This window comes from Ictalurus furcatus, chromosome 9 (genome assembly GCF_023375685.1).
Source record: "Ictalurus furcatus strain D&B chromosome 9, Billie_1.0, whole genome shotgun sequence".
NCBI classification, from domain to species: domain Eukaryota; kingdom Metazoa; phylum Chordata; class Actinopteri; order Siluriformes; family Ictaluridae; genus Ictalurus; species Ictalurus furcatus.
Window position 1 is genome coordinate 15,276,627 of NC_071263.1, and position 20,906 is coordinate 15,297,532.

The 20,906-nt window shown below is 38.0% G+C and overlaps 2 protein-coding genes across 3 annotated transcripts in view; one reads left to right on the forward strand and one right to left on the reverse strand.

Annotated features, from left to right (window-relative positions):
- On the forward strand, positions 1-19,656 carry si:ch211-163l21.10 (basal body-orientation factor 1). 2 transcript variants are annotated; one of them, XM_053632587.1, is made up of 12 exons: positions 1-906; positions 1,070-1,322; positions 6,777-6,842; positions 9,307-9,450; positions 11,944-12,024; positions 12,163-12,233; positions 13,467-13,611; positions 15,428-15,780; positions 16,112-16,252; positions 17,471-17,575; positions 18,940-19,005; positions 19,575-19,656. In XM_053632587.1, exons 1-12 carry the CDS (start codon positions 863-865, stop codon positions 19,654-19,656), a joined length of 1,551 nt encoding a protein of 516 aa, XP_053488562.1. In that variant the 5' UTR covers positions 1-862. The 2 variants fall into 2 exon arrangements, with proteins under 2 accessions (XP_053488562.1, XP_053488563.1); XM_053632588.1 differs by lacking the exon at positions 16,112-16,252.
- aldh6a1 (aldehyde dehydrogenase 6 family, member A1) overlaps positions 19,206-20,906 on the reverse strand; it is a 12,281-nt gene continuing 10,580 nt past the window's right edge. The window contains exon 12 of the mRNA XM_053632586.1: positions 19,206-20,616. Coding sequence (XP_053488561.1) covers positions 20,512-20,616 — 105 coding nt within the window. The 3' untranslated portion in view covers positions 19,206-20,511. The remainder of the gene's footprint in view (positions 20,617-20,906) is intronic.

The following is a 20,906-nucleotide window of genomic DNA, read 5'->3' on the forward strand; positions in this document are numbered from 1 at the left end:
TTCATGCCATCTGCAAAAAAGCACAAAAAAACTCTGCAAAATCCTGTACGGACTGACTAAGCCACCATGTCCCCCGAACAGAGATTATCACTATTCCAAATTTAAGCTCACACTGTTGTGTAGTGCACTTTATGTAGTCTTGCGTACTGTTCTGTGTTGCACTATGGTCCTGAAGAAACGACATTTCATTCTGAAGTATACCAGCTACATAAGGGAACGCCAATACAAACCACTTAGGGAACGAATGTGGTTAGAAATCCTAGTTGACTGGCCCAATAAAGCATTTCAATCGATTTTTATGCTCCTGAAGCACATCTGCATGACATTACTTAAGAACTACATGTGGTTTGAGGGATATATTTATGGAATATGGACATTCATTCCTTCAACTTCAGTAACCGCTTTATCCTGGTCAGGGTCACGGTGGATCAGGAGCCCATATCCCAGGAACACTGGGTGTGAGATGGGAATACGCCCTCAATGGGACACTACAGAATCTGATCTGACATTTGAAGTGAGTGGAATATTACGCTTTTTTTTAAGTTAATTTTTTTTTATTATTTTTTTTTTTTTTTTTGTAGAAGCATTCCTTCAAAATTCCCTTTGAGGTGTAAAATACGGGAAAAAATTATGACTGAGTTGTATGTTGTTTTTATCTTAAGTTTGCTAACAGGTTGCAATTTGTTGCGATTACATAATGAAAAGAGGTAATGAAAACGGCATGAGGAACAGAGATCAGGTTAGCGCCTCCTGCCCTGACTGTCTCCATGGTAATAGTGTGACACAAGGCACAAGAGCTGAGAAGTGCTGCGTAGCCTACACTGTTTACTGTGATAAACTAAAGCTAAACTAAAGCAGAAGTATGCCGAAGAAAAAAGCGAAGAAGGGAGGAAAGAAGGGAAAAGGGTGAGTGAGCAATGATGCAAAAGTCCATTAAAGACGTTTTTTTTCCTCGTGAATGTGATCAAACACTAATGTAGTGCAGTTACAGCAAACTGTTCTGATATATTTCCTTTTTTCCTGAAAAGTACCGTTTCAAAGTTTGTAATATCCAATCTTGTTTGTCTAGAAAAGTAAAGAAGGAAAGCAAATCGAATTGCATTATGGATAAGGAATGTGATACTGAGAGAGCTAAAGCTAACGCGGCTCTGTGGGAGGCCCGGCTCGAGCTAACGGAAAACTCGCGGGTGGAATATCGCGAAGCTGCTCGCAGACTGGCCCGAGCAAACGAAGAGCTCACAAACCAGCAGTACAAAGCCGAGAAGACCACTGCTGACATCGTGGCTTTTCTGAAAAACAAAGAACTCGAGAAAGAAGCACAGGTTAGTTTCTGAAACGCAGATAACCGCACGCGCTGTATACAGTACAGGTGTGTGAGGCTGCGCTCCATTCTGAAGTGATCATCACTGTGCCCTACTTCCTCTGTAGGCTCCACCCTTCACCGTGAGCACGCTCAAGGGTCCACACTAGAGAGGTCGAAACCCTATTATGGTTTTTCAAATATTACCTTTCATGTAGTGTGTTATAGAGCTGTTTGTGAATGTAAAAAGTCTGCAAAGTTTAAAAAATCAAAGTGCACGCCAAACGGGTTTATTAACTCCCAAAAGAAGGAAGCGATTCTGAACAGGTGAAACGAGTCGTTAGTAATTCCAGACTTTACTTCCTGTACTAACCTACGTAGGTTTGTAACAAAAAGCCCCACCTCTGGTCTTCATGAGCTTCTCCAGAACAGATGGAGCTGATACTCGTTATAGTAGTGGACGTACGCGCTGACAGGTAGACCAATCAAAAACAGACTGGGACATCTGACCAATCAGAGCAGAGTATGCTTTCTGAAAGGACAAGTTTAGAGTGAATCCTTTAGAACAGATCATTGAACGAGTCGTTTGTGACACTGGGGGGTAAAAAAAAAAAAAAAAAAGGTAATGCTGCAATTTATATTGTGAGCACATTAAAGTGTTTTTTTGACCTAGGATGCATGTAGGTCTATTTTATGAGACCTTTAAAACAAAATTAGGCACGTTTCAATACCCTAATAGGTGTGCTTTAAGAACGTACTTGAGCATCATTTTATACAGAAGCCATTATTATTATTTTTCTTTCTCGTTTTCTCGTGATTACGACTTAATCACGAGAAAATCTTTCACCTTGTGAATGAGACTGGTGTTGCATAAACGTTGGCATCTTCGCCATCACTATCATAAATGTAATAATTGGCTGCTGTAGAGATGGACTTTATCTCCGCAATAAGGGGGAGGGGTGTCCCCTTCTCAAGTGTCGGACATTAATACGGAAGTCATCAATCACTGACAGACATAGAGCTATTTCAGCTCGAGTGAGTCCTTGATCAATGTAAAAATGAGTTTGTTCATCCATGATGCTGAGGGATTGCGCTAAGCTTTTGCTGCCTCCAGAACAATAAAAACAACATATGTCATGTCAAGCACACAACAAAAGTTGTTTTCTCGTGATCACGACTTCATTTTTCTATGTTGATATAATAAGAAAACAATCATTTTGTTATGTCGAGATCACGAGAAAACTGTCATGATCATGAGTAAAAAAAATTATAATAATGGCCACTTAGTGCTTCCATAATTTTATAAAGGCAAAAAAAGTGTTTTATTGTCACACAAATCACTGTCACTTTAATAACCACCAATTGGAAAGCAACACAAATTCTCAATGCTGCAACCAGTTTTACTTCACACTTATTAGTCCCTTTAATCTAATCTAAATGAAACTTTAGGTTATTTGTTTTGGTTTTAGATACAAGATAATCCCAATAAACTTTAGGCCAAATTCTGTAGCAGACTACGCAATAGCATGTGTTCTCCATGTCAGCTTATACGATGAAGATCCTCTAACCTGCCATTAACCTGCCGGCGCAATCCAGGCTCATGCATAAAATGGGGTAACAATCCTCAACGTGAGCTTGAGGTCATAAAGATGATTTTTGTGTGTGTGTTTACGTTTTTGCCACTACTGTATTTGTAGCTGTGGGCCTCGCACAATCCTACGCCGTTCTCCTATTTGTGGCTTTTATACTAGATCTGTCACTGCCAGAACTTTGTCATTGGCTGCCTTTGGTTGCATGCTATGTTCTAAGATCAAATCTCAACTCACAAGTTTAAAATTGGCTTTAAACTAACCAAAAAGAAGATTAAGGAGCATGTATGGCTGAAAAACTTACACTGTCATTAATGAACTGGTCAAAATTTATGACAGAACAATGTAAACAAACCTTTCACCAAAATGACACGAGCATTGAGAATGCTGAAACAGTGCTAAATAAATGATTGGATAATTATATAAAACTACTTTTAAACATTGTGTATCACATCCAGATTTTATTTTCTCTTTTTGTTTGTTAGTCCAATTATCCAGTACACCACATTTCTACAGCATTACAGCGCTGTCCTTTGGCTCAGTTTATCTCTCAAGTCAGTTTAACAGCATGTAATTGCTTTTTTACTGCAAACGAACTGCATCACCACTCATTCTCGGATTGCTCTGGCCCGTATCTGACTGTGATTGCTGTGTTCATACCTCCCTAAATTAACTGCACTGAGAAGGAAACACGCCAAGGTTTGATTCCAAAAGACTAAACACTACATATGTAAAAGCACTCTTAGTAGCAGCCATTCATTGGATTTGTATCTGATATGATGTTGTTTTATTCCTTTTAAGTCTAATTTAATATTACTAAATATGTTTCTTACTTGACTTCACCTACACTTAAGCCTGTTTACTACAAGCAAAAGTGTTGAGAGCAAAAAATGACCACCCTGTACTGTACAAAACCTCAGTTTGGACAAGAAGCCACAGGTTGGATGGAGGCGTGAGCAAATACCGTAAAGTTGGCGTTACACTGTGTAAGGGATGGAAATGATTCAGTTATAATCCATTAATATTAGGTATGTTTGCTGATTAGATAACATTCACAGAAGATATAATGTAGTCCAATAAATATTTACATTATATATAGTCAGTGATCTAATGTTAGCTCACCAGTTAGTGTTTTGGTTCTAGTTAGCTAGCTAACATTAGCCAAGTAATCTTACTAACTATAATTCAGCTAGTGGTTAATGTTATTTATGTACTTACAACGATAGCTAAATTTTAGTGGTTAATATTGGTTAGGAAATTAATAGCCTGGTTATATAGTGGTTAATATTAGTTATGCTAAGATTGCTAGTGGGAACCCTTAAGAAAATATCCATGGATTTACCATGGATAATATGGTTTAACCATGGTTAGTGTGATTATAACTCTAATCTGCAAACAATGCTTGTTCCATAGCTACCATGGTTTGAAAACCAGGTTTGTTTGTTTTTTCACAATGCCAAAAATTATGGAAACTGGGCGTGCTATAATACAGCCATAGTTTTAAAACTTTGGTTTCAAAACCACAGTTACAACATAGTAACCATAGTATAACCATGGTTTCAAAACATGGATGTATCATAGTTATGGTATGTGTTATACTACCACTTTAATGAAGTTTACTCAATCTTGTGCACTCAGTTATAAAAACAAAAATACAACAAATCATTTACTAATGTGGCAGTTATTCAAGTGAATCATTAAATAGATAAAATATTTAAACATACTGTTAAATTAAAGAGGAAAGAGGCGGTGGGGGACATTTAAAAAGTTATATTAAAAAGATACATTATAGGGCAATTAAATTGTCCAATTTTGATATGCTCTTATATGAATGTACAGGGTCTTGTAGAACTTGCTTTCATTATTCAGCTTATTTTAGACAGCAGCTGTCTGGTGCTATTTGTTCACACTCTAAGGTAGTGAGCCATATACTATATATACACAGAACAAAATAGATGATAAGGTATTATGCACAAGGCAAAAGTACAAAATTGTGATCGGACCTACTCCTTCACCCTGCAAAATCATTAACACCACCTACCTCAGCCAACTTAATTTCCATTATCTAGCATGACAGATTCTTTTTCATGCCTTTGACAAAAACAGCAATAATACCAACTTACACTGCATACACAAACTACCATACCGCACTTTAAGAAAAATGGCACAAACAGGGTAGATGTTTGTCTGAACTTGCATAAAATCAAATTATCATATTTGAATATGGAAACTTACGCTTAACAGTACGTTGTACCTTTGCTTCTCTTTAAGCTTTCTTACATGTTCTTCACAGTCAGAAAATTTCCCCTCAGAGATCAATAAAGTCAGTCCATCCCTCTATCCATCCATTTAGCTGATGGCCAGTGCAGTTTGCACATAGTTTTAAATGACTTTAGCCACTTACTGCTTGCTTAATATTTAGTTAATCATCTATGAAATGCCCATTAAAATTTCTTTACTTGTAATATACTGTAGTTGATTTTACATATAGTATATAATATGAAAATCATCCCATTGATAGGACATTAATTGTATTTTAACAACAATTAATTATCAACTAGAATTGCATGATCATAACAGGCCAACAGACTCTCTGTCATGAAGGTAATACTCAGAAACGTGAGACAGGCAAATGGTCAGGTGATTGGTAAACAGACTAAGCTAACTTTGTAAACAGGATAACAAAGGCTTAGACTTAATGACTTGTCACACTGCAAAAAAAATTATATCTTAGCAAGAAAATATCTTGAATATAGACAATTTCAACTAATATTTCTCTCTTTAATAGATTTGTTTTTAAACAAATGTAACATTATTTAGTCTATTTATACATATACATTTTTACTCAGTTCAAGCTGGAAATTGCCTTATTTTATTGGTGGATTAATTCGCTTATTTCAAGCATTAATTTCTAAAAAGAAGCAGAAATATCTGCCAGTTGAAGAAAAATTAATTTAGGACCTTAATTAATTAAGACAAATTTAGGTTGAAACATATTTGCTATATAATAATCTCATCATGAGAAATGTTAGATAAATTGTTCTTTATTAAAGATATCGTCACTTACTAAGATATATATATTTTGCAGCACACAGACACAATTATGGAGCAAAACTTTGCAAAGTAACTGAGAATCTGGGTTATTTAAAGGGAGTAGTAAGAATGCAAATAGGTGAGTTCTATTCATAATCAGGCGACTAAGCATGAATCATGGAACATCAGGAGTTGCAGACACAGTTGTGACAATATCATGTAAATGTAGCATCATTTAGAAAACAAAAAGGATGAATAAAATAAATTACAATAAGACCTGGAAAACATGTAGCTACAGTATCATTCTTACATACAGTATCTTCTTCTACTTCTTCACTTACAATTTCAGTGGCTCAACAGAGCATAGGTACTTTTCTAACTTACAGTTCTATAATGGCCCTGCATGCTCCTTATTCATGCTGGACAACAATGACCTATCCCTTCCCACATTTATCCTCAACAGCTTGTTCACATTCCTGTGCATAACAGACAGGTTAACCAAAGCTTCAGAACAGTTTTACCCCTATCTTTAAGTCTGTAAAGGACCCCTTAGGAATTTAATGATCGCTAAGACAGCGAATGGTTAATGTTCGTTATTTAGCATCCTTGGTCCACACGGTTATGGCTAGATACTACTGGTCCATAGCTATGAGTCCAAAAGTGTATACTGCCTTGCTAAATAGTAGGCTATGACAAAACATATCACCTGATGCCGAATTGAAATGCATACATACTTCTAGTAAGGTAATATATGGTTTGGGAGGTAGCCCATGGCAGATATTGGTCAGCAGATACACAACCAACAAGTGTCCTAGATATCACAGTACTTATTTCTAACTTGTTTGTTCCTACAGATTGCTGCACTGGAAGAACAACTGAAAGATGAGAAATCAAAAGCCCTACAGGACAAAGAGTTTTTAGTAAGTATCCATAGGTGCGAACACTTCCAAGCTTTTAATGAAGTAATAGTTAGGAATTTAGTCCATCAGATATAAAAATAACCACAGTTCAAGAACATGGAGTGACCAGACAGTTTACTGAAAGCAGGTCAAAAATTGACACAAGCCATTTTTTTACATGACTAGCAATGTCAGCTCGATGAATTTTTAATAGACAGGGTCCTGCCATTCATAATATATCATGTATCAAAACCTATTCATTACACAGCCTGTCTAGGGGCTGCCCTGTGCCCACAGTAAAATGCAGAATGTGAGAAAATGTGTTGCTCTCAACAAATATTTTTTCATTTCTAATTATACTCATGCTTGCTTGGTCCATTTGTAGTGGAAAAACATAGCAAGCATAAAACTTTATAAGAGTCCCAACATTTGCAGTCATGTAATCCCAATTCTATGGCATCATAGAGCCTGTAATTAAAATGTGCACTGGAATGCATCAGCTAGTTCAGATATATGCCAAGCTCTTCATCCTTCATATGTCTTATGGTTTGTTGGAAGCAAATTACAAATGTCAATTTCAACATTATTATTATGTTGATGAAAGCTTTTTTATAAGCCCAATCCCAGAATGTGAGTACATTGCAAGGATTTTTTTTTTATATATAATTTCAAGTCGTAGCTAACCGCTTGTACCAGCAACAGTCTCTGAAATGTTTTAATTTAGAGTTAGAAATGCACTGCTTTGCTCAACAGCTGTTTTCCATTTACCATTTTTTACTTCATGCGTGTAAAAATGGGTCCGAAGAAGTGTTAGGCAAAAAAAAAAAAATAGCTTGGTCTGGACAAACTTAAAACATGCCCCTTTTTAGACACTTATGGTAATGTGACATTTGCCCATGCAGCATTGTTCTGGAAAACACATTGTTGTGGTGGAGTTAGATGTGATTTCAATGCCAAACAACTGGAACCCTGCAATATGATAAAACACTTCATGTTGAAAATGGACTTAGGTAATGGAAACTCTCTAAATCAGTCACAGAGAGTTTAAAATTTGCTTTTGTTACTTAGGGTCATTGTAGATCTGGAGCCTATCCCAAGAACAGTGGGCATGAGGTGGGAATACACCCTGAAAGGGATGCCAGTCCACCACAGGGTACCATGTACACACACATTCACATACTCATTCACACATAAGGGCAATTTAATATAGCTAATCAACCTAGTGGCATGTTTTTGGGAGGTGGGAGGAAACCAGAAAATTCAGAGGAAACCCACATGGACATGGGGTGAACCTGCACAGAAACCAGAGACCCTGGAGTTGTACCACCCTTTTTTAATATTCAAATTAATATTCCAAATGTTCAAAATTAGGTAACTGCGAAAGGAATCAGTTATTGTGTTCCATTCTGTGATTTTCATTCATGTTTTTAACAAAACAGTGATTCAGTATATGAATAGCTAGCCAAACCTTTCCTGCATGGCTCATGGAACAAATAACAAATAACTGACATACTGGTAGTAGAAGAAATAGGCATATACTATAGCAAGTTAGTGATTTCTTACATGACTCCATACAGTGCAGTATTGTGGAGTTCCAAGAAATGTAGCTATTTTTATCCAGGCATTCTCTAATCAGATCATACAAGCTAATACTGAATGGATTTTGTATAGTCTACACTATTCAGTAGGTACACTCTGGATTGTTGTCTACAGTTTTGAGTTCACCAGTCATAAATACTAGTGTAGACTAGACACTACTAGGACTGAGTAATTGTAAATAACAAAAAGTTCCTCTTTATTTTGAAACCCAACTACTCAGTGAATAAGTAAGAAATTGCCAAGATTGAATTTGAGCTCAGAGAACAGATAAATCAATATTGTTCATGAGCTTTGTGCTGTAATGTGTCCTGGTGTGTACCATCTATGGCACAGCAAAGTCTAAGATTTATATGATGAGTAGAAGGTAATATTGTTGTTTCATAACACCTGTCCATTTTAGTTTTCCCACACTGTCATTGTCGTCCCTGCGGCAATTTAAAAATGCTTCACTGCACATGCCTGGCAGAGTCATTGTTGAGCAATACTGAAATCGAATCCATTTGTAACCAGCATGTGGTCCATCTAAGACAAGAGGCAAAAGGTCAGACTGCTGATTTGAACCAGTTGGCTCTGTCTAGATGCAGTGGTCCCTGAATAGCTCTAGTTGCTGCTGCTTTTCCGGTGGGCAGCTTAGAATATTCTCCTCTGGTCTGCATGGAATGGCCATAGGCCATCCAAATGTTCTAATTCTTACTCCAGTGGTTGTAGGTCTGCCCTCCCATAGTGTTGCTGTACATACAAATGTTTCTCAGAAAACCGACCATCCCTCTATTCCTAGCTCTGCAACTGCCAATTTAAAAAAAAAAAAAAAAAGACAAGAAGGCCATCCCTGTTATCACGATCACTGGGTCGCTAACCACTCATTTATTTTGATTGGCTGTTTCAGGTTGCGGAGTATACGGTGAAGATTAATGAGCTGGAAGAGAAGTTTAAGAAGAGATCCAGAGATTTTTCCATGATTCAGGGGGAACTCAAGACCATCAAGGAGTTTCGCAAAAAGAAAGCTCAGATGGAACAAGAGTTGATCACTGTACTGTAACACAATACATAGGAATTACATACATACAATTGTGTACGAGTATAGTCTTAAACTAGTGGTTAAACAAATACATGAATACACAGTAGGCAAAAGATATCTAGAGAATGGAGAATGTCATTAAAAGGCATTAAAGGAAACCTTCACACTGAACACATTAAATAGGTTTAGTATACTGTAATGTGCTTAGAGATTCTGGTGCTAATTTGTTGTTTGATGCTGTTTGTTCACTGTTCCTGTGCCCTTCTGTCACAGGGACTAGTGCAGTTACAATGGTATTTAATAGGATAAAAAAAAATTCAAACATAAGAGCTAATGGTGAAGTTTTGTGGTTATGTCCTAAGAACAAAAGCACATCTTTTCTCATCAGCATTTTTTAGAATCACTCAATGACATATTAATAAAAATCCAGTGTGGAAATAGTGGAGACAGATAATGGAAAGAGGCTGTGCAACTCTGACCTATAGCAGAAACTTGACTTGCCTAGTCACCAATCTACAAAATGACATGCGAGATGGCATTGACACGGTTATTAGTATGAAAGTTGAAGCTTTGAAAGCGTACCTGTTTAAGCAGAGTTTACAGATGTTCAGGAGGTGAGGCAGCTGGCAAGACTAAAGGAATAAATCACTGCTGCATTAGGTAAAGATAAAACAATGATTAAATTACACTGGTGCCATTTTAACAGATAGTCGATTGGCATTGTGGGTAATGAAACTGTTAACCAAAGAGAAAATAGACCAACATGTGGATGATTTAAAATATAAAGACCAACTAAAAAGTTTAAAACATCATCAGATTTTCAAACAAGTCCTAAAATTAGATAAAGAGAACCCAATTATACAAATGAGACAAAAATATTATACTTGGTCATTTATTTTTGAGGAAAATGATCCAATATTACATATCTGTGAGTATGTGAACCTCTAGGATTAGTAATTTAATTTTAAGGTGAAATTAGAGTCAGGTGATTTCAATCAATGGGATGACAATCAGGTGTGTGTGAGCACTCAATTTTATTTAGAGTACAAAAATGTCATCATCAATGTCTGATCTTCACAACACGTTTGTGGATGTGTGTCATGGCATGAACAAAGGAGATTTCTGAGGACCTCAGAAAAAGAGTTGTTGATGCTCATCAGGCTGGAAAACCATCTCTAAAGAGTTTGGACGCCACCAATCCACAGTCAGACAGATTGTGTACAAATGGTGGAATTTCAAGACCATTGTTACCCTCCCCAGGAGCGGTCCACCAACAAAGATCACTCCAAGAGCAAGACATGTAATAGTTTGCGAGGTCACAAAGGAACCCAGGGTAACTTCTAAGCAAATAAAGGCCTCTCTCACATTGGCTAATGTTAATGTTCATGAGTCCACCATCAGGAGAACACTGAACAACAATGGTATGCATGGCAGGGTTGCAAGGAGAAAGCCACTGCTCTCCAAAAAGAACATTGATGGCCATCTACAGTTTACTAAAAATCATATGGATAAGCCAGAAGGCTGTTGGAAAAATGTTTTGTGGATAGATGAGACCAAAATAGAATTTTTGGTTTAAATGAGAAGGGTTATGTTTGGAGAAAGGAAAACACTGCATTCCAGCATACAACCTTATCCCATCCGTGAAGCATGGTGGTGGTAGTATCATGGTTTGGGCCTGTTTTGCTGCATTTGGGCCAGGACGGCTTGCCACCATTGATGAAACAATGAATTCTGAATTATACCAGTGAATTCTAAAGGAAAATGTCAGGATATCTGTCCATGAACTGAATCTTAAGAGAAAGTGAGTCATGCAGCAAGACAATGTCCCTAAGCAGACAAATCATTCTACCAAAGAATGGTTAAAAAAGAAGAATATTAATGTTTTGGAATGGACAAGTCAATGTTCTGACCTTATTCCAATAGAAATGTTCTGGAAGAACCTGAAGCAAGCAGTTAATTGAGGAAACTGTTCTGTACTGAGGAATGGGCTAAAATTCCTCCAAGCCGATGTGTAGGACTGAAGCTTACCAGAAACTTTTATTTGCAGTTATTACTGTACAAGGGGGTCACACCAGATACTGAACGCAAAGGTTCACATACTTTTGCCACAAGCAGGTTTGTAATATTGGGTAATTTTCCTCAATAAATAAATGATCATGTATAATATTTTTGTCACCTTTGTTTAATTTGGTTCTCTTTGTCTACTTTTAGGACTTCATATTTATGCAGAAATAATAGAAAATTCTAAAGGGTTCACAAGCTTTCAAGCACCACTATAAAAATAGATTAATATTAGTTCAGGGTAAAAATTTTCCTTTAAGTGGTTTAGTCAAGAAGAAAAACATTCTTATGCCTGTGTTCTTGCTTTGGGCAAACTGCATTTTCAAATCCTTATAGTTTTTGTTTGGATAACATTTCTGAAATTCATTAGTATTGAAAGGACTTAATGACAATAGTTATAAGGTTCATTTAATGGGTTAATACATTTTCTATTATATCTTCTAGATGAAAGAAAGCATGTACGTTGCTGACCGTGAACACAAGGAGAGTCTTGCAAGAATGGAGCATAAATTTTTCATTGAAAAGGTATGCATCCAAGAACTGCCAAAAATGTCATTGTCTGTTTGGAGAAATTCAAAAAGGGAGACTCAAAGAGGAAGATCTAAGCATTTAAAAACAGGACAAAGAATTGGAACAATCACTTGTTTGTCCTCTTCCATCTAGGTCTGTTTAGAAAAGGAAGCGGAGCAGAGAATTGCCCAGCTAGCAGAGAAAGCCCACAATGAGGCAATTATGTGAGTGTATTCTCTGTGCATCCTCCCCTCCTCCAATTACAGGATAGTTTACTCTTCAAACAGTACCATCATACAGAGAGAGAAAATAAATAACCTTCGTAGAAAAACAAGGTTATTATCATGACCACACCAAACTTTTCCTCCTGGAGATAGTACAGTATATATCACCTAAGCCAGTGATTATATCCTCTGTTCTGCAAACAGTGTGAATGAATGTGTTCATGTCAGAACATATGCGTGTATGTACAAGCGCAATTCTTATTGCCACAGCAAAAGCTGTGTGTTAGTTTTGCTTGATTAGTTTACCAAAGTCGTGGCTGCAAACCTTCTAATATCTTGTTTCTAGATGTGGCATTGTGGATATGAGTCTCTCTGCCAAGGGGTTTCCTTTTTAGGCCATTTTCAGACCAAAGGACAACCCTGCACCTGCTTCACTCCACCAGGCATTTGTGGTCAACCAAATTAAATTAAATGAGTCATGGCTAAGTTGAAAGAGAACAAGCCCAATGTCTTAGTGGTTCAGCCATACTATACATCATCTAGTCACTCCTTTGACAACTTTTTGGATCAGTACATACTGGTGTTATACAGAAGACAGTGGCAGCTGGAAACATACACCATAAGGCCAAAGGTTTGTGGACACCTGACCATCACACATATGTGGGCCTTCCCCAAAGTTGAAGCACACAATTGTATGGACTATCTTTGTATGCCGTAACATTTCAATGTCCCTTCACTGGAACTAAGGAGCCCAAACGTGTTCCAGCATGAAAATAACTGTGCACAAGGTGAACTACATGAAGACTCAGTTTACCAAGGTTGGTGTGGAAGAAACTGAGTGGCGTGCACAGACCCCTGACCTCAACCCCACTGAACACCTTTGGGATGAACAGGAATGCTGACCGAGCCCCAGACCTTCTCACCTGATATCAGTGCCTGACCTCACTAATGCTCTTGTGGCTGAATGGGCACATCCCCAATGCCACGCACCAAAATATTGTGGAAATCCTTCCCAGAAGAGAGGAGGTTATTATAAAAGTAAAGATGGGAATAAGTGGTATGTTCACAACCACACATGGGTGTGATGGTCGGGTGTCCACAAACTTTTGGCCATATAGTGTAATTCACGGCAAATGTACAGTTTTCAAGCTGGCAAAGAATTTTCATATCCCGTGCACTGTTGTGGAGGTAAACCTCAGGTCTGCTCTTTTCTGTCATGATCAATTCCAACAGGCAGCTGGATAATGTGTCCCGCTCAGTGTTTAAGGAAAATGTGCGTTTGAGTGAGGCACTTGGATATCACTTGAAAGAGGCGGAAGAGCTGAAAAGGAGCAATAAGGCCCTGAAAGAGGAGAATGCTTCTCTCTTCCTGGATAAGGTACGACCATTACAGAGGTCTGCCTCTGGCACTACATCACCGTACAAACCACCACACTGTTTTCTTCTGTCTTAATAAAGCACACAATATTGAACTCCAATAAATATTTAGCCCCTCAACCTATATTTCCTCCCAATAATAAATCTAGAAAAAGCACACATTGCACAGAAACACATGCAGTTTCCTATGTCAGGGATCCCCAGCCCAACCTCTCAATGACAGCTCTGTGTGCAAGTTATGATGCCAGACCGCCATCTTCTTATTTTAGATAATGGGGTTATTTGACAGCTTATGAGGACTGGAGACCTTTCCAGTGTCATCAGAGACATTTATGAACTATTTAAGAACTAATATATATATATATATATATATATATATATATATATATATATATATATATATATATATATATATATAAATAATATAATAATAATATAATATAATATATATACACACACACACACACACACACACACACAAGTATAGCGAGTCACTGAAGCCATTTATTCATTAAGGTGTGCTTACAAGAACCTAAAGAGGACACTGAGGAAGTCTTTTCCAAGCCTAAAATGACAAAGCTTTCAGAGCTACGTTCATAAATAATGAGCAACCAAATTGAAATTTTAGACATTTTCTTATTGTGGTAGTTCCTGATCTCGGGTGGTTATGCCTGTGCATAGTATTTCCCCCCTCCGTTTATTTGCAGTGGACTGTATGTTTGACTTTGCTTGTGGTGGCGCTTTCTCCTCACCTCCACTCGAGGAGCCAGTCTCCTGTCTCGCTGTGGCCTGGCACTCTGCAAACTTTCCATGACCCCAGACCAAACACGCGCACACACACACACACACAGAGCACTCTTGCAGTGTTCCCTCTGGCTTACAGTAATTAACATATGCCTCCATCGAATACACAAGTACAAGATTTTCACATATATACACTAACTAAACATATACACTCATAGAGCACTTTATTAGGAAAATCTATACACATACTAACTTGTGCAATTATCTAATTAGCTAATCGTGTGGCAGTAGTGCAATGCATACAATCATGCGGATACAGGCCAGCAGCTTTAAGCAATGTTCACATCAACCATCAGAATGCGGAAAAATGTGATCTCAGTGATTTTGACTGTTGCATGATTGTTAGTGCCAGACGAGCTGGTTTGAGTATTTAACTGCTGATCTCCTGGGATTTTCATGCACAACAGTCTTTAGTTTACTTAGAATGGTGCAATAAAGAAAAAACATCCAGTAAGAGGCAGTTCTGCACACAGAAACGCCTTGTTGGTAACAGAAGCTGACAGAAAGCCACATCTGATTCCACCTGTTTAATCAGTTGATCTTGGCTTTCAATAGACTCAGGTGTGGCTTCTGCTTGGTTGGAATGAAAATCTGCACACACACACACCAGCCCTGGTCTAAAGGCTTATTGGGTGAGATTTTGAACCACTCCATTCAAGCAGTGGCAGTATGCTTATAGTTGTTAGGTGAAACTCCACTTAGTATCACGTTTATTGCATATTGGAACAGGCTTCCTTCTAGGATTGCTTTATGTTGGGCTCTTTTCATCTTGCCCTCAACTCTGACCAGTTTCTGAGGGAAAATCATCCCCACAACATGAAGATACCACCAACATGCTCAGGGTAATGAGCAGTGTTGGGTTTCCACCAAACATGGCACTTTGTGCCAATGCCAAGAAGTTCAAAAATTTCAGGTCTTATCAAACCAGAGAACGTTTTTTACATAAGTTTGCTCAGTCTCTAAGATGCCTTTTGGAAAACTCTAAATGGGATTTTGACCTACTGTCCCCACAGGAGACCAGCAAACTAATGATGACAGACAATGTGGCTCAGCTTGCAGCCCAGCGGAGCGAGATTTCTGAGCTAAGGGCCAAAGTAGCTACCTTGGAGCAGGAGCTGGCCCTCATGATAAACGCGTGTGACCAGGAGAAGGTGGCCATGCAGGAGCGAGCTGTAGTTCGTGCTCAAGCTGGCAGGGTGGAGCTGGAGAAGCTGCAGAAACTGCTGGCCATGCGTGAACGTGAGATGAGCCGAGTGAAGCGGCTTGCACAAAGCATTGTGGAACAGCGCACCCAGCTTGAGCTCTTCTTCCATGAGGCGCTAGCTCAAGTTAAGCAGGAGATCATAGCCAGCCAGATCCAATACAGGTACATGCAACACATGCAAACACCATAAATTAATTACTTGCACTGAATACATGCTTGTTCCAAAGAGATCATGGTGAAACATGAATTCAGTAAGACTTGGTTAAAAAGATAATACTAGAGTTAAAAAATCACAACTGAGTTAATCGCACTATAAAATGGGGCCTGATAATCCCATCGTTAATTATGACGAATTAAACACTATTTTTTTAATACAAACTAACCAGATTGATCAGAAAATAATCCTTCTGCTAACAAAGATAGATGGAATTAGATATAAAAATCTGTGTTTAAGACTTAACTCAGTATATGCTCATTGAGCTTATGTTTAAAGACAGGAAGCAATGGAGGCTTATAGGAGACGGATGAGTGAAGCACGATCAGGGAGGAAGGAGTACCCTCACATACGTACCTTTAACAAAGCTCCACACAGCACCAACAATGTTTATACTGATCTGGAAGAGGCTGAAAGTTGGTGAGTTGGAGCAGATCACTGCATAAGAATGGCTTTCCTCCACAGTAATCCCTCAGTAGGGTGCATTATTCCTGGATTTTGTTTATTTTTGTCACAACTGAGTATTTCAAACCTTATTAAATCAAATATATAGAACTGCTTGTCATGGGTTGGCACGAGCTCATTCAGGGTGTTGTGATAATGAACAGTGCTATCATTTGAATGTTGGAATGTTCAACCAAATTGGGCTGAGTCAGGGCATGGTATTGTACCAACCAAATAATGTACCAAGTTGCCAGCTTAGTGGTAGTGCACACTAATCTTCTTTGGATGTTATTTGCATGGTTGTGGCCTGTATGTTTGCTTGCACAATTCATGCCATTCTGATCTACAAGCTGTTGCTGTCCACAGGATCAGCAATCCCTGGTTGTTCTGTTGTTCATACAATTCCCAGTAAACCTTTGAAATGGTTGCATGTGAAAAGCCCAGAATGTCAGCTGTTTAAGAAATACCAAAACTGCCACACCTAGCATGAGCAACTAAGCCGATCACTCTAAGAACACGCAACTGAATACTAACTGGTGTTAGAAAAGATAATCTGCCCAAAGTACATCATGTGACATACAATATATGACCAAAAGTTTGTGGACACATGACCATCACACCCATATGTGCTTCCTGAAGATCCCATTCCAGATTCAGTCCACCCTTTGCTGTTATATTAACCTCCACTGTTCAGGGAAGGCTTTCCGCTAGATTTGGGAATGTGACTCGTTGAGATTTTCTCATTCAGCCACAAGAGCATTAGTGAGGTCAGGCAAGAAGGTCTGGAGTCGAGTTGGCATTCCAGTTCACCCAAAAGGTTTTCAGTGGGGTTGAGGTCAAGGCTCTGTGCAGGCTACTCCAGATCTTCCACTCCAGCCTTGGCAAACATGGCAAACCATGTTTTCATGGACTATGCTTTGTTCACAGGAGCATTGTCAGGCTGGAACATATTTGGGCCCCTTAGTTCCAGTAAAGGGAAATTGTAACGCTACTGCATACAAAGACATTTTAGACAATTGTGTGCTACCAAATTTGTGACAACAGTTTCAGGAAGACCTACAGAGTGTGATTGTTAGGTGTCTACAAACTTTTGGCAATGTAGTGTACAAATTTTTGGAAGGAACAAAATTATGTGAACGTGCGTGGTGTATCTAATGAACTGGCAACTCAGCGTACTAACAAGTTGTTTTTCAGGAACAACCTGCAGAGCTCAAAAGTGGACATTTCTGACCTGACCTGGGAGCAGAAGGAGCGAGTGCTGCGGCTGCTCTTTGCTCAAATGAATGGTCTGAAAACAAGGTAAACATTTTTAAATATTTTACATAACGTCATAAAATTATATACTGTACATTCAAACACATTCAAGTCAGACAAACATAAAATGCAAAAGATTCTGGATATAAAATTAGCCAATGGCTATGAATACAAATATTTAGGCTTCATAGAACCATCTTTCCAAAGTAAAGCAGCTCATCTTCCAATTTGAACTGTTAAAAGCACGAATAACATTCCATGTTTTTAGTGTAAGTAGAGCAGTTAAACCAGCAGTAATTAACCACAAGCCATCTTGTCATCATCCTGCTACTCACAACTGTCTGCACTACAGCAGAAAAATCCCAAGGCACAGTTTCCATTCACAATCTCTGCAGAAAATTATGCCTTTAAATGTAGCCATGCGTGTCCAATTTCCTCATTTCCACTTCTCCCATTTCAATTTATGACCCATAACCACTGATCTGGAATTACTGTTAAAATACCCCCAAAACGAAAACAGTGTCATCAAGCCAGTTATTTCAGTTTCACACGAAAGACTGAACAGTATAGAGCTTACTTGTGCAGTAGAGCGAGGAAGAGTGAGGGCTGTGGGGTAAAAATAAGGGTGTAGTGGCCACAGAAGCATGTATTTGGTATAAGGCATCTGGATCCAGAGCTCTTCATGCACACCGAGCAGCTTGTTTAGCACATTTGAAGCACTTGTGGTTCTCTAGAGACAGCTGGAAACATCTTTTTAAAGGGAATATACAGAACATAGGCAGAAGTGGGTTGACATTAAATTTGGTGTAGCTAATGGATGATGAGATGAATGAATGGATGGATGGCATTAGGGCTGGCATGTTTATTTGTTTCCTCTATGGGTGTTCATTTTGTGCTGTTGACACGCAACACTATACTGTAAAAACAGCACTGTCTTTTGGATGAGACGTTAAACCGAGCTCCTGACTCTCTGTGGTCATTAAAAAAAATCCCAGTACACTTATTGCAAAAGAGAAGGAGTATAACCCGTTTCCTAGCGAAATTCCCCCATGGCCCTCCTCTATCACGGCCCCCTAATAATCCTCTTCTCTCCACTAATAACTGGTTTGTGGTGGGCATTCTCGTGCACAATGGCTGCTGCCAGGTGGATGCTACACAGCAGTGGTGGTTGAGGAGATGTGGATGCTACACACTAGTGGTGGTTGATGTCTAGAAAAGCGCTATATAAATGTAACTGTTGATGTACCCACATGAGCCCAGTAGTTTGACTTGTGTAGAATATACTAATGTAACCCTTAATGGTGAAATGTTACATAACTCAACGAACAACAACTGTCTTCATCTTCTTCAATGCTTTTTATTTCCTCTCATCTAATTAAAAATCTTCGTATTTTTGTGTCCTCCTCCAGGAGAGCAATGCAGCTTCCACCTCTGTCACCATCCTCTGAGAAGGACCAGAATGACAGCAAACCTGAGTATGAACAGGCTTTCATTTACCTTTTTTTTTTTAATTATAAATGACTGAGTATTTAGTCTTTCTGAGGCTCCATGTTTACCAGAAAGAATGCCATGAAATGATCAGGATGCATACAAGGTCCCTGCACTGCTTTTGCATTCTGAAATTAAATGTATATTTCCTCCAGTATTTCAAATGCTTAAGAAGTGAATTGTGAAGTGTTGCAAAGAAAGACATTTATTGTGAAACATAAAACTACATTTTAAACTAAATATTCAACTGAAATGTAGGAAGTTATTAATGAAGCTGATTAGTACCACACAAAATCATATCCTGCCCCAGACATCCACACTGTCCTAGTTTATATTATCTGTCTGAATGATTGAATCATTTATTGAAGTTCTCTCTGTAAATCAAGGCATTGTTTGACAAACATTTAAAAAATATCTTTAAAAATGTTTGAATTTCATTTTGATACAATCCTGAATAATTCTTACAAGAGTGTTCCATCATTTTTTTTCTCCATATCATTCATTGTTTTTTCAATATTGTTCAACACCCTGCCCTTTCTCTTGGTCTTTCACACAGAGCAAGAGAAGAATCTCCCATGACCTTTGTAACCCAGGCGTCCGTGTCCAACACGACTTCTAACTCCAGTGGCCTGCATTAACTGCCAAGGCCCCTGAACCTGGTTCACATCACCACATGATACCACATAATCATGTGACCAAATACAAATCAACCTTCCTGTACACACATTAGCTTGTCTTTTTACTGGGAAGTATTTTTGCTATAGAAAGAGACAGTATTTCTAATCCATATGAATCACATGTTTATCTGAAGGTAATGGCTTGGGTCTCTGTGAGAATGAAGTGAAAATGGCATTGCCTTCTTCCATATACGAGTACAATCTTTATGTTAATTTTTAAATATTTTTATCCTATTTTTCCATATACCATATGAAAAGTAGTCCAGGATGACAGTCAAAAGACTTGCCCATTCCTCCGAACTGTCTGGTATAGTACCTTTTAAAAGCTTACATTTGAAACTGATGTCTTAAGAAAACCGTAAAGGAGAACACACTCATTGCTCATTTATTGTACGTAATAGAACAGCTGTGCTACATTATGAGATAAGGTAATATGCTTATAAGGCAATAATGCGTTGCTTAGCCATAATTAGTTTTTTTTTAAATTTTTTTTTAAATTTTTTTTTTTTTTTTTTTTTTTTTTTAAAATCGCTGTAGGCTTCAGTGTAAAAACAGTTGCCGATGTAATTACAGAGGACAAATACTGTTAATAATTGTTGGCTTTAACACATGGAAAAGCAAACAGAGCCATGGAAAGAAATGTATCAATTTCAGACATACTGTAGTAGTTAAACAGTCTAGTGCAACATACATCACTGATTACTGTTTTATATTATTTCTATACTAGCAAAAACCCAAGTCACAACCTGTCTGTACAATATGTTCTACACTTCAGGGGCTTTGGGGGAGGTCAGCATATGTGTGGTTTATTGCAATTTAGCGTCCCATGGTTGGCATGGTAACTGCTGGAGATTTTACTGTAGCATCCTCTGCCTTCCACTGTGAAGTAACGGTTTTGATCTGTGTGTAGAACTGGATGCCCTGCAATAGAAAGAAACAAAATGCTCAGAATCACAATTTCAAAAAAAAAAATTTTAAAAATTAAAAAATAAAAATAAAAGTTAACATTGTTAGTCACATATTTATTTCTTAAGCCATTCTTCAAGGGGATAAAAGGATAAAAAGGGGTTTCTTGTTGTTTGATTAAGTTAGGATGAAAAATGCTGGAGTATTCCTTTAACATTACATGCTGCTGGAAGGGGTTTTAAGTAAAATGTCTGAATTCATGTAGTGTTAAATGGACACTAGTTTAATGGATCTTTATATCTTTA

Bases quoted from the DNA above. Each gene is read 5' to 3' on its own strand.
- si:ch211-163l21.10 (XM_053632587.1), top strand. From the start codon at position 863: ATGCCGAAGAAAAAAGCGAAGAAGGGAGGAAAGAAGGGAAAAGG. The intron at 12,025-12,162 runs GTATGCATCCAA...TCTTCCATCTAG, and splicing joins ATAAATTTTTCATTGAAAAG to GTCTGTTTAGAAAAGGAAGC. The intron at 19,006-19,574 runs GTATGAACAGGC...TCTTTCACACAG, and splicing joins CAGAATGACAGCAAACCTGA to AGCAAGAGAAGAATCTCCCA.